The sequence below is a fragment of the Balearica regulorum genome, chromosome Z, assembly GCF_011004875.1.
Source record: "Balearica regulorum gibbericeps isolate bBalReg1 chromosome Z, bBalReg1.pri, whole genome shotgun sequence".
Taxonomy (NCBI): Eukaryota; Metazoa; Chordata; class Aves; order Gruiformes; family Gruidae; genus Balearica; species Balearica regulorum.
Window position 1 is genome coordinate 56812230 of NC_046220.1, and position 14180 is coordinate 56826409.

The window sequence follows — 14180 nt, forward strand, 5'->3', positions numbered from 1 at the left end:
TTGCCTCTTGTCCTGTCACTGGGCACCACGGAGAAGAGTCTGGCCCCATCCTCTTGACATCCACCCTTTAGATACTTGTAAGTATTCATCAAATCCCTTCTCAGTCTTCTCCAGACTAAACAGACCCAGCTCCCTCAGCCTTTCCTCATATGAGAGATGCTCCAGTCCCCTAATCATCTTCATAGCCCTCCACTGGACTCTCTCCAGGAGTTCCCTGTCTTTCTTGAACTGGGGAGCGCAGAACTGGACACAACTCCAGATGTGGCCTCACCAGGGCAGAGTAGAGGGGGAGGATAACCTCCCTCAATGTGCTGGCCACGCTCTTCTTAATGCAGCCCAGGATACCATTGGCCTTCTTGGCCACGGGGGCACATTGCTGGCTCATGGAAAGCTTGTTGTCCACCAGGACTCCCAGGTCTTTCTCTGCAGCACTGCTTCCCAGCAGGTCAACCCCTAACCTGTACCGATGCTTGGGGTTATTCCTCCCTAGGTACAGGACCCTACATTTGCCTTTGTTGAATTTCATATGGTTCCTCTTTGCCCAATCCTCTAGTCTGTCAAGATGTCACTGAATGGCAGCGCAGCCTTCTGGTGTGTCAGCCACTCCTCTCAGTTTAGTATCATCAGCAAATTTGCTGAGGTTACACTCTGTCCCCTTGTCCAGTCATTGACAAATATATTGAATAAGACCAGACCAAGCACCGACCCTTGAGGCACACCACTAGCTACAGGCCTCCAACTAGACTCTGTCGCTTATCACACCCCTCTGGGCTCTGCCATTCAGTCAGTTCTCAACCCACCTCATTGTCCACTCATCCAACCCACATCTCCTAAGCTTGCTAAGGAGGATGTTGTGATAGACGGTGTCAAAAGCCTTGCTGAAGTCAAGGTATACAACACCCACTGCTCTCCCTTCATCCACCCAGCTGGTCATGCCATCATAGAAGGCTATCAGATTGGTCAGGCATGATTTCCCCTTGGTGACTCCATGTTGACCGCTCCCAATAACCTTCTTTTCCTCCACATGCTTACTGCTGACCCTCAGAATGAGCTGTTCCATCATCTTTCCAGGGATGGAGGTGAGGCTGACTGGTCTGTAGTTTCCTGGGTCCTCCTTGCTGTTTTTGAAGACCAGAGTGACACTGGCTTTCCTCCAGTTCTCAGGCACCTCTCCTGTTCTCCATGACCTTTCAAAGATGATTGAGAGTGGCCGAGCAATAACATCTGCCAGCTCCCTGAGCGCTCGGTGCATCCTATCAGGGCCCATGGATTTGTGGATGTCAAGGTTGCCTAGATGTTCTCTAACCCGATCCTCCTCGACCAAGCGAAGGTCTTTCTTTCGCAAGACTCTCTCTCCTACCTCCATGGTCTGAGATTCCTGAGGGCCAGCCTTAGCAGTAAAGAGTGAAGCGAAGAAGGCATTCAGTAACTCCACCTTCTCTATATCCTCCATCACCAGGGCACCCACCTCATTCAGCAGCGGGCCCAGATTTTCCCTAGTCTTTTGCTGCTGCTGTATTTGAAAAAGCCCTTCTTGTTGTCCTTGACATCCCTAGCCAGTTTTAATTCCAGGTGGGCCTTAGGCTTTCTCATTGCATCCCTACATTCTCTGACTACATTCCTATATTCCTCCCAAGTCGATAGTCCCTTTGTCCACATTCTGTAAACTTCCTTCTTCCCTTTGAGTTTTTCCAGGAGCTCCTTGCTAATCCATGCAGGTCTCCTGCCTCCTTTGCTTGATTTCCTATTGTTCGGGATGCACCAATCTTGAAGTCAGAGGAAGTGGTGCTTGAATACTGACCAGGTCTCTTGGGCGCCCCTACCTTCTAGAGCACTAATCCATGGGATTCTCCCAACCAGGTCTTTGAAGAGGCCAAAGTTAGCTCTTCTGAAGTCCAGGGTTGTAATCCTACTTACTGCCCTGCTCCTTCCATGCAGGATCCTGAACTCCACAATCTCATGGTCACCACAGCCAAGGCTGCCCCCAACCTTCACATCCTCAACCACTCCTTCTTTATTTGTCAGTACACGGTCCAGCAGCACCCCTCTCCTCATGTGCTCCTCTACCACCTGTGTCAAAAAGTTATCATCCACTCTCTGCAGGAACCTCCTGGACTGTGTGTGCCTGGCCATGTTGCCTTTCCAGCAAATATCAGGGTGGTTGAAGTCCCCCATTGCATATGTTCTTCCCCAATACTCAAATTAACCGAACTGTAGGACTTCTCTATTCAAAAAACAAAACAACCCCTCCTTGACCACAATGTTCTGCTGCTGACATCTTATTCTAAGCAATTTTATAAGCAGAACTGTTCTAGTAAAAATCACTGTGCATTTAGACATTTTCCACTGGAACACTGTGCACTAAATCTGCTGCTGCTTTCACGATAATGAGAGTTTAGGGCAAACACAGCAGGTCAGTACTTGTTTAGTAACTAGTAGTTAATAAATCAGACATACTTACAGAGATCTAGCTGGAAGTGGTATAACAAAATTGCTGCCTCAAGCTGTTCTCTCTTTGCAGCTGGGTATTACTTTTCCTCACAATGGAGCCACACTAGTAGAGGGTGTCCTGACACAGTTCTGGTAATAGCCATCTTTTCTCAAACTGCTGCTAAAAGTGGTCTGTAATAATGTTTCCGCTGCTGGAGACATTTGTTGGTTATAAAGTCCTGACAACTTGCTGAAAGCACAAGAGCGCTCAAATTCTTTATCTTCTTTCCTTAAGTATTACTGGCAGAAACATATTTATAATACTTGAGTTGTTAAAGCACAGTTTAAGAGATTCCTGTGAACAGGAATATCTGAATACCCTTTAGCATGCACTTTAGAAGAAGGGTTCATGAACTAGTCCTTTGCAAAAGTTGCAATTTGAGGTTGTGTTGTCTTCCACCAATATTGAAAGACTACAGAAACAGTTGAATTAGCTGCTATAACAACACATTGATGGAAGTTAGGATCACGAAGAACACAGTTGCAACACAGGCATTGAATTTACTATCCCATGTGAGTGACAAGGTGACTTTTGCTCACAATGGTAGCAATCACTTTACCCTTTTATTTCCCTGGTTTTCAACAGTTTTTGATGCCTAAGAAAAGTTTAGACTCCCCTTCTTCCTCCAGTTTCACCCAAGATAGCCAAACAGCCAAAATCAAAAGGTGCTGTAAGTAACATAGCGAGGAAATGGGACAGCTCTAGCCTGGAAAGCCCACTTTCACCAACAAAGGGAGCCTTGGAGCTAAAGTAGCATGGCATGCTCCCCTGGCTGGTGATGGATCTTTTCTCTGGCTTCAGGGTCACAGAAGGAAGACTTCTGCCTGGGATCCACCAGTGACCAGCATGAAATCAAAGTCATTTCAGGTTTATAGCATGACATAGCAAGTAGGAAAGCTGCGACTTTGATGTTGCTCAACTGCTGGAATAATGCTCCCACCTAACTTGCGGATCTCATCTCTGCATGAAAGAGACGTACCCAAACACTGCTCGGTTTAGAGCTGAGACAGAGCTGCCTGATGCTTTCTCTCACATGTTAGGTGCAGCTGTCCTTGCTATGGGGTCAAGGTGGACTTCCCTGAAAGGACTTTAAGAGCATGTGAGTATTATGGTCACAGATGTGACACACAATAGCTTTTGCAACAATACTTATTCTTGAAGTTTTCAAAGGTGTGTTTTTTCCACAGGAAGGAAATGCTGAATAGTTCTGAAGTTGCTTTGGCTGTATGTGTGAAATACTAGAATGTTTTATCCATAAATATGGCTAATCATCATCACATAAAAGGCATAGTTCCCTTCCTGTGGACTTCTGGTAGAGGGTCCATTTCGTATGTCTTTGGAAAGCACGATCCTTCTATCTGCACACTTTACCTCCATCCACTAAATTTGGCAAATCAAAATCAAATTCATGCTTCTACTACATCAACTGCATTACAGGTAGACAAGAAAATGTCTTGTTGTAGGATGTTTCTGCTGACAAAATTGCCAAAATATCTAAAAATATCTATGCTGAATAATGTACCACATTATATACCACAGTAAAGTTTTTTATCCTTTTCCTACTAAACGGAATTTAATGGATTTAAAATTCCTGAAAGTTTGGGTGGACTTTTGGTTTTGAAACTATAAAAAAGTGGTCAAGTAGCTAATACATTATAGACAAAGCTTATTACGATGTCTGGAAGAGAAGAAACTTCTCTTATTTCACACCACCAGATCCTATACCTTTAAACCCACTAAGCAGGATCGTAACTGTAGTTGCTCTTTACTTTAAAAACATCAGGGTTCTGCAGACACAGCAGTTCAACTGGAAAAGACTGTGAAATTCAAATCTGGTTCTGTGTTATAACACTTGTCACATTCCAAGGTGTTTTTTGTAATCAGCAATTGATGTAGCTGGCAAATGGACAGGGTATGCCTGTGGAACAAATGCTGGTTGATCTGTTCTAGCCTTCAGTGTCAAAGGAGAAGCTTAACAGTAATATTCAATAAAATATATTGTTGCACCACGAGAGTTAAAGTTGGTTCAGATTTCTAAGTATAAAATACTTGCTTTAGCAGGAGATACTGAAAACTTAGTGTTTACACTGTTAGTGAAGAACTAGTTGGTAGAATTAATTTCATACCTATTGATGAAGCATTCACAGTGAGGTAGCTGTTACAGGTGAGCAACATCTTTAATAGTATTTCTAGTTAATTTTGGTGGAATTCATCATATAAGGGATATAGTAGTACACTGTTTGAGCAGTAACAAAGTTATTTCCGCAGATTCTTCAATAATACCGTAATTTGAAGAGACTGATCGAAACCTGGATAAGAAAATCATCAGAAAGTATAAAAGAAGAACATAAATAGATAGTTGAAAGTTTTTCTTTGCTGGTTCACGTAACAATTCAAGATGTGCACTAAACGCTAAAAGGAATAGTCAAAATTCCCTGTCTTCTGCAGTCCTGGCTCATATTACCTGTTATCAAACTTTTAGAAAGACGGGGTGGGGTGGAGGGGGGTGTGTGTGTGTGCAGGGTGTGTGTGGGGGTAGTGTTCAGATACACTGTCCTCTTGTTGGACTTGATACTTAAAATTACTTTATGCCTTCAGAAAATGTATTTGCCCTGTATGTGTTTGGCAAACGGCTGTAAAGCAGAAATTATGTCAGACCTCTCAGACCTCTTCCCCCCCAAACACCCCCCACATATATATTTGGCTCAAGAAGCAACCTTGCTACATCACGCTCACTGTTCCAGTGCAAAACTACTGTACTGGATCCACAGCAATGTAGCTGTTCAATGGTTTAGTGGTGGTGCCTGAAGCTAAAAAGGAAGCAAAGTTGCAAATTGAAACTGAGGTGGTAAAAGCAGCAGTAACTATTGCCTGGAGTGGACAGGCCTCTTCTGTGGGACACTATTTATCCCTTATGGACGTGACAAGTAGTAGTGCTGCTGAGGGCTAGGTGGTCAGTGGTATATTTCTATGGAGATGAGGTCATCATCCGGTAAAGATACTGGTATAAAAAAGATACTCTTCTCTCTCCTTGTACATGTGGAAAAAAATACCCCTGCAAACTACCCTTGCCACCTACTTTTTCAGGGCACTGTGAACAGCAATATCCTGTTTGTTGCTCCATTTTATCACTGGTGTGTCACAAGGCTCTGACATCAAGGAGAGGCAGAATCTATCTGCGTGACACTTACCTGCTTATCCACTATACTTTTGTAACTCTTAGTCTGGCATTTGCCCTGTATTTCAGCTACCTATAGATATTTTCTTCTGAGCTCAACGAACACCTGTATTTATTCAACCTTTCACTGCAATGACGAATTTGATAGCCCAGAAATCCCCATTCTTTGGCCTAGAGGTTAGTTAAGTGTCTGTGGAGTTGGCTTTGGGTATAAGCAATCCAGCTGAGTGCCAAAGCACTTAATGTGTATGGTAAGCTATGCACTAACTCCTGATGGCATACACAAAGTGCTTTATTCCTCCTTCATACAGAAGTAAATAACATCAAATTCCTTCACAGAAGAATCAAGAGTTGATACCTCTTTTTCATTCTCAGAAGGGGTAACTAAATCCAGGCGAACTGTGCTATTGCAGTGACAGAATTGTGTTGTCTTTATAGACAAACCATTCCAGTCATTAGTGAAAACACAGGTTCAGCAACGTCTGCCACTTCAGTACATTTTGTGGCTTATGTAGCTCAGAGGAACAAGTCTCTGTGTAGCTGGGAGATCATCTCTGGACAACAAGAGAGTCTATAACACAGTTGAGATGGGTACATTTGCTTCCTTTCCAGCCAGCTAGACAGGATAGCCCAAGTCACCATTTGGGTCCAGAGAACATTACTGACAATACATATTAAAATAACGTCTGGAAACTCAATGAGCTGAAGCCCTGTTTAAACTTTATACAGTACTTTTAAACTCAGAGCACTTCTCAAATACTCATTAATTAACCTTCACAGTGTCTCTTTAACACAGAGGCATACAAACAAAAGTAACCGGCGGGTTGGTTTTGGGTGGGTTTTTGGTTTGTTTTTTTTTTTTTTTTTCCTTTTACCAGGACGGGAGAACTGGCAAAAAAAAAAACCAACCCCAAACAATCCCAACAAACCAAAAAACCCAAACCCTCAGCGAAAACTTTTATAGCAAAATAGCGACACCTACTGCTTAATATTACAGCTACACCCTTATGCTATTAGACAATAAGCAGAGGGGGAAACGCCAGGGGAGGAAAAGCCAACTACCTGGGGTTTAGTGAACTTTCTCCTAAATCACTGCTACAAACTTCTAGTCCGATGCCAACGCGAGAGCTGCCCGTAGACAAGCGCGCAACGGCCTTTCCACACCAGCTGTGTCAGGGCCCCGGGCTCTCCTGAGCCGGTGCCGGCGGCGGGCAGGAGGGTGGGTGTCACAGTGTCACGGTGTCACCGCCTCCCCGCCTCACGTACCCCGCAGCCTTCCCAGCGCGGCAGCGACAGGCACGCCGGAGGGTGCGCTGTGCGCGCCCGGCAGTGGAGCTGCTGCACGGCCGTTGCCGCCAGGCAGGCGCCGCTGTGGCCGGGAGATGTCGCTGCCTGCCGCCGCCAGCGCTGCCCGCCCCGCTTAGCGTGGTCGGACGCAGTTAAGTGGCTGAGGAGCTCTTTGGAGGCGGGAGTGAAGCTGTGGTACAGATGCCCCGCGAGACGTCTGAGTTGTGGAAGTGTTCTGTCGACGAAGTCTCCTCAGCAGGTCTCTCTCCGCCTCAGCCGTTTTCCCCCCGGCTGGCAAGGAGCGGCAACTGCTGTTGGCAGAGTGGGACAGCGGGATCATGGCTGCTCCGTCTCCGCAAACACAGCAGGCGCTGCGGTGGAGCGTGAGGCTGCTCCTCACCAGGGAAGAGCTGCCGGCGGGACTGCAGCTCGCCAGTCCCAGTCAGAAAGCCCTGCAGCTGGAAGTGCAGCCGAGGGAGGAGGACGCGGACGTGACTGTGACAGACGGTTAAGTACCGAGCCCCGTCGCGCCGCTGCTGGCCACCCCCCTCGGCTTCCTCCCCGCGGGAGGACACCAACTTCGCCTTCCAGGGCGGTCTCCGCTTTCCCCCTCCGCCGGGAAGCGTCTGACCCTGGAGGGGGCCAGGCACTTCTCGTTGACGGCTCAGGGCAGGGGGAAGAAGCCCCGTGGCCCGCAGGGCTGTCAGCGCCGAAAGTGACCCCTACGCGGTGCAGGGGGCTGCTGCCTGCTGCCTTCAGCGCCGCCGGCGCCCTCGCGGCCAGGTGCCGGTAGTGGCCGGGCGGCGCGTGCCGGGCCGTTAGCGGCCGTTGACGGCCGAGGTGCGGCGCGGGCGCGTCTCTGCCGGTGTGGGTCGGCGGGGGGACCGGCACCTGCCCAGGCGGGCGCCCAGCTCGGCAGCAGCAGCCCTGGCCCCATCGGGGTCAGTCCAGCTCTTGGAGCAGATGGCTGCTCTAGGCGCTTTCCTCGGGCTTGCCGGGCTCCGCGGGGGGACGTGGGAGCGAAACAGTAATAAACTCACTGTGAGGAGCCAGCTTGAACCCCGGACCGAGTGGCATGCACGCAGCTAGCGGGAGCTGGTCTCGTCTGCACTGCCTTGCAAGGCGCTGCCCCGCGTACAACTTTCCCTGCTGGTGTTACAAACTTGTCAGTGGCAAACTGCCTTTCGGCAAGAAGTTGCTCTATCGTGGAAATGTACAAACTGGCATGTCAGGGTTGTTTTTCCCCTCTCTTCTTGGGCATTGTTGAGTTTGTAACTTTAGGCAGGGATGGTCAGAAGAAGTCTTTCCCCCTTATCTGAAGGAGAAGGTCTTGATTTCTTTCTACGAAGTCAAATGGAAGAGACAAAATAGAAGAACTGGAAAGGGAAGGAGGAAAAGAAGCCACTGTGTAAGTTGTATGAGCAGAACTACGCTTCTTTTCCTTCTGCTGCTGCCAGTTGGACAGCAGTGCTGAGAGGGAGCAGAGCACAGCAGTGTCTTGGGATGCGCTGTGCTGCTGTGAAAACCCAAACCGGTCCGTAAGGGCAGCACTTAGCCATAAGTAATTCTCTCTGACTGTGCTACTTGTAGATGGGCTGTCTCTATGCATACACTTTACTGACTTTCTCAAAAGTATTTTTTCAGATTTGTGTCTTTACAGGATAGTAGCAGTAAAAGCAAACTTCTTGAATCTCGGTGGTGGGAAGACTGGGGAAAAAATGAAATTGCTGTATGCATAGAAAGTGATTAGAAATGCTTTCAGTGAGGTGAGGTCACCTCTACACTCAGCAGGTCTAGACACACAATACCTGTTGTGGCTTTGATTTTTTCAAAAGTGGTATCAGTAATTTCTGAAAGGATTGCTGAAATAGATGGATTACAGTCATGTTTCTTTTTCAGTCAGCAGTTCGTATACCTGTTGATACTGGATACTTGCTTCTGCTATCAGTCATTTAAGAAAGCGTAAGTGACAAAAACTGACCACTAATCAGATGAGATGTGCTTCTGTCTTGCTGTGTATTAATTTGAAGACTGGTCTGTGGGTACTGTTCTCTTGGTCTTTCATTTTATACATGCTTGTTCTTTCATGCATGTGAATGGAAGACCTGCTGGAAGCAGAGTGAAATTCAAAGTTATAAGTTGGGGTTTTTTATTGGAAAGGCTCTAATGGGACACAACTGAAAACTTTGAAGATACAAAGGGGATATGTTTTTTTAATGTCCAAGAATACTGGAGTGTAGTTTACTAAAGACTTGTTTGATAAGTTTTTGGATGAGGGTACAGCAGTGGGCATCAGTATATTGCTGCTATGAGAGGGGAAATTTGCAAACCTGTTTTGAGGTGCAAGCTGGTTTATTTCATCTTTTTCCTTTCATATGAAGATGTTCAAGCTGTGCCTTATTATCACAAATCTGTAGTGGTATTTCAGAGTTAAGTAACCTGATGCTTGAATACTTTGTATATTCACAAAGGTGAGAGAAAAATATGCGAACAGCTAGATGACATACCCTATTGTTAGTACTGCTAATGTAGTGTGTTTTTCTAGCATTAATATCTGGTCATTTGAATGATCTTACTATTATTTATGTTGTCTCGCATAGGGTGGACAATTTTGCTGTGAAAAGAAAAACTATTTTCTTACAAATCTTGAATAGAATTGATCATACTGCCATGCCTTTTGTTTGTGGTGGTAAGGTTATTTAAGCAGTAAAAGAAATTGGCATAATTTGAAGTGTTGAATTTTTTTTTTCCTTGATACTTCACATTGAAGTGATGAAAATTCCTTTCTTTTCAAACTCTCTACCTGAATGCATCTCCCAAAGCTATGTATTGGATATGTTTGGAAAAAATAATTTGGTTGAGTTATTGTGATTCTTCAAGCACATCTGGAAAGGGGATTGCTGTTTCTTTTGTAATTATTAAAAAAAAGCCAAGAAAACAAAACAAACAAACAAAACCAGTTCTAGTTTAGGATGCCATCTACTTCACCAGTAAGTGAATATTTGTCAGGAAATATTTCTGTGGAGAATGAAGCATGCACTTTTTATGTGTATTTTAAAGTGATAAAATACCGTTGGTCAAACTGTCTTGTCAAACATTACTCTGACTGCAGATCTGTGATTACACTGTCCATCAGGACTGCATTCTTACCCTTGTTACAGCATCAGTTTTTCTGTAGTTCTTCACTTATCACTGCTGTATTTGTCTGAACCTGTTCTACTATTGTCTGTAATGTAATGATAGTAATTGAGTATAGAGGTAAGTAAGAATATAAACTACATTGCTGACCAGGTTTCAGCTGGGATGGAGTAGATTTTCTTTCTTGTGGCTGTGTTTTGGATTTGGTATGAGAATAGTGTTGATAAAACACTGATGTTTTTGATTGTTCCTCGGTGGTTGTAGTGTCCACACTAAGTCAAGGGCTTTTTAGCTTCCTGCACCCTGCCAGGTGCACAAGAAGCTGGGAGAGCACAGCCAGGATGGCTGGCCCAGACTGGCCAAAGGGATATTCCATACCATATAGCCTCATGCTCTGGTTATAACTGGGGAAGCTAGCTGGGAGGCAGGATCACTGCTCAGAAAAAGACTGGGCATCAGGGCAGGGGGTTCCACAGGTGGTGAGCAATTGCATTTGTGCATCACTTGTTTTTAATTATTATTTATTATCTTCCTTTGTTAACATATTAAACTGTCTTTATCTCAACCCACAAGGGTTTTTTCCCCTTCTCCCCATCCCCTTTGGGGTGAGAGGAGTGAGTGCATGGCTGCATGGTGATTTAGTTACCATCTTGGATTAAACCGTAACAGTTGTATAGCGTCATGTATAGCATTGTGTATAGTATTTAGTGTATTGCTGGTACTCAGTGATTTTAAAGGCAAATGTGTGAGCAAGTTCTGCTGTGGTTGATCAGCTGCTGGAGTTCGTGCTCTTTACTGGCAGTGTCAGTAAGAATTCCACCAGCCTTAACATTTCTCTTTCATGTGGATGCAGATGGGGGCAATACAGCGTCTAAAGTCAAGGGATATCAATACAACCACTGTTGGCTAAATCAGTCCTTTTAGATTGTTGTTACAGTGTCTTATGCTTATTTTTTTTCTAATACTGCTTGATTATTGCTGATCAGAAAGTATGAGCTTCTATGGATGGCCATGAATTTTGGAACAATTAGTATAATAAGTGAAGGTCCCAAGCAAAGTCTATTGTATTTTACCACATTTTTACATCATTACTTATATTTTGGTTAAGATCCTTCACATCTTCCCTAAGAGTTGCCTCTCTTGAGTTCCAATTTTTGAACTCTAGGAGAAATGATACCCAATTTTTTGACTGAGTTATTAATACTGTTGTATTTTTTGTTTAAAGATCTCACCTACTCTTCAGGAGGTAGTTCTGTGCCTCCCAAAGTAGATGTAAAATTCATATTGACTTCAAATATGCTGATCATGTCCCAGCTGCAGAAGACAAATTGCAGAGAAGCTGAGTATTGACTGTCACAGGATATGAGAGCTGTAGACAAGTCCTGATGCCTTTTGTCTACTTTATAGACCATATATTTAACTTTTTAAAAAATTACATAAAAGGGAAAGTATGCAGTGTTGCTGGACTCAAGGACAATGTGTTCTATTTGTGCTCCAGAACAAGGGCGTTAATTAAAACTTTACAGCTTGGACAATTCATCACTGCTAGTCCACTTCCACCAACTCAGTGGTAACAAAACATTCATGGTAGTGAGCTTTAGACACTGTTGAGCTGGACTGGATACGAACCATTAACCACAAAAGATAAACTCCACATTCTTTTACTTGGCCTTTGCTTAGTTTCCTCCCATGCAGTACCTTGCAATATAGTGTGTAATTTTTTTTCCTATCCCATACTGAGTCCAGTTTTAAATCCTAAACGATTAGGAGATTAAAAAAGTAAAATAAATCACTTACTAGCTGAAATTCAAGAATATCAGGTTTGGAGTGGGAAATGTATTAATACTATGAATGCTTATGTTCTAATACCATACATTCACATGCATTGCACAGATAGTACCAGCATCAGCAGCCTCGGTTTGCTGGTAGAGGGCAACCACTACTAATAGTTCTAAACATCAGAACTGATGTCATTCACCATTTCCTTTTTCATTGTGAAAATCTTCATTTTCCCTCGTTTTCTGATGCTAGAGGAAGTTTGAGTGGACAGCATAGTTAATATTTTATGTGTATAATTCATGTAATCTCTGACATGCAGGTGACGTGGGGGCTTTTAGTTGTCCTTTCCTACTTCTTTCTATATCTTTAGGGCAACACAAAAGATTTCAGGGGGGAATAAACAAAGCACTTAACATTTTTTGGTTGTTATTTTGTTCTGAGGGGAAATTGCAGGTCAGACAATTTTTGAAGCAGAATAATTTGTGTGAAGGACTAGTAATGTGGTTGAAGGAGGTATAATTAGAAACAGTAATTTTGAAATTTTCTGTTAACTGTTTCATATCCATTCCAGTGGTTAGTTGAGTAGTTAAATTCTTAAACTTAGGGTTCACAACGGCCTTTTTTATTATATCTCAAGTTTTTTCTTCTATGCAGAACTTTTGCAATATGTCAGTAGTTTGCTAATCAGTCATGGCCCTTTTTTACCCTGGAAGAGCAAGCAAGTAAAGCAAGAATTGCAAGCTTTGCAGTAGAAGCATGCCTCGCCTTTATTGTTTGGTAATTAGCATTCTTTTTTTTTTTTTTTTTTTTAATTTGCATCAATATAGATGTGTAAATATATATACACACGTGTGTGTTTATATAGGTAGGTAGATTAATAGAGAGAGATATAATAAATAAGACTGAATCAGGAACTTCAATAGCTAGTCTGAAAGAGACTGCAGTGTACACTGGATAGCTTGGTTTGGTTTTAGTGATGGTGGTTTAGGGGTTTGGTTAGTTGGTTTTGCTTCTGTTTTCTTGTATCTTATCTAACTCTCATGCTCTTATATTGTACTGTCACATTGCATGTGTGGTGCAACAAACATGGTGCTCTGGCTATGGTATCTGAGAGACATGGTACAAGTATGGTATCTGAGAGACCTGGATTCAATTTTGTGTTCTCCCATAAAGCGTCTGCATCAATAACATAGCTAATCCTTATGTAAAATATGATGATAACACTGCTTGACCCATCAGCCATATGGTAAAGCTAAATGTTTTAAAATTATGAGGTGCTCAGAAACTGTAATGAGACCATCTATAGATGGATTGAAGTAGCTTTATAGTGGCTGGTGCTGGTACTGGAAGAATTAGAGTTGACAGTAAATAGTGTTGCCTATAATGCCTTATGCTGGGAAGCCACTCTATATTCAACCACCTGGACATTTGCTGGAAAAGTAGCACAGCGAGCTGCAGACAATCCAGGAGACTCCTGGAAGGATATCTTCTTAAGCCAGGTAATAGACAGCCCTACCAGAGGAGATGCATTACTGGACCTGATGGTCACTGACGCAAGCGAGCTAATCAGCGACATCAAGATTGGAGGCAGCCTGGGCTGCAGTGATCATGCATAAGTGGAGTTCGCAGTCCTGAGGGATACGAGCATGGCAAAGAGTAAAGTCAGGACCCTGAATTTCAGGAAAGCAAACTTCCAGCTGTTGAAGGAGTCAGTCAGTAGGACCCCCTGGGAAACTACCCTCGGGGACAAGGGAGCAGAACAGAGGTGGCAGATCTTTAAGGACACTTTCTACAGACTGCAAGGGCTCTTGATCCCCAGGTGTAAGACATCTGGAAAGGAAGGCAAGAGACTGGCATGGATGAGTTGAGACCTGCTGGTCAAACCAAAGGGCAAGAAGGAAATGCACAGGCAGTGGAAGCCGGGACAGGTATCCTGGGAAGAGGATAGGGAGGCTGCCTGGTTGTGTAGGGATGGGGTCAGGAAGGCCAAGGCACAGCTGGAGCTGAACTTGGCAAGGGGCACAAGGAATAATAAGAAGGGCTTCTACAGGCACGTCAGCCAGAAAAGGAAGGTCAAAGAAAGTGTCCCCCTCCCTGATGAACACGACTGGCAAACTGGTAACAACAGATAAGGAGAAGGCTGAGGTACTCAACAACTTTTTGCCTCAGTCTTCACTGACATCCTCTATTCCCACACCTCTCGATTGCATTTACCTCAAGGCAGGGGCTTGGGGAGCAAAGTCCCTCCCACTGTAAGAGAAGATCAGGTTCGAGACCACCTGAGCAACCCGAACGTACAGAAGTCAA

The 14180-nt window shown here is 44.3% G+C and overlaps 1 protein-coding gene across 1 annotated transcript in view; it reads left to right on the forward strand.

Moving 5' to 3' along the window:
- The first annotated feature begins 7177 nt into the window (after nucleotides 1-7177).
- The window catches only part of LOC104638028 (histone-arginine methyltransferase CARM1), an 82636-nt gene continuing 75633 nt past the window's right edge, over nucleotides 7178-14180 (forward strand). The window contains exon 1 of the mRNA XM_075741044.1: nucleotides 7178-7463. Coding sequence (XP_075597159.1) covers nucleotides 7295-7463 — 169 coding nt within the window. The 5' untranslated portion in view covers nucleotides 7178-7294. The remainder of the gene's footprint in view (nucleotides 7464-14180) is intronic.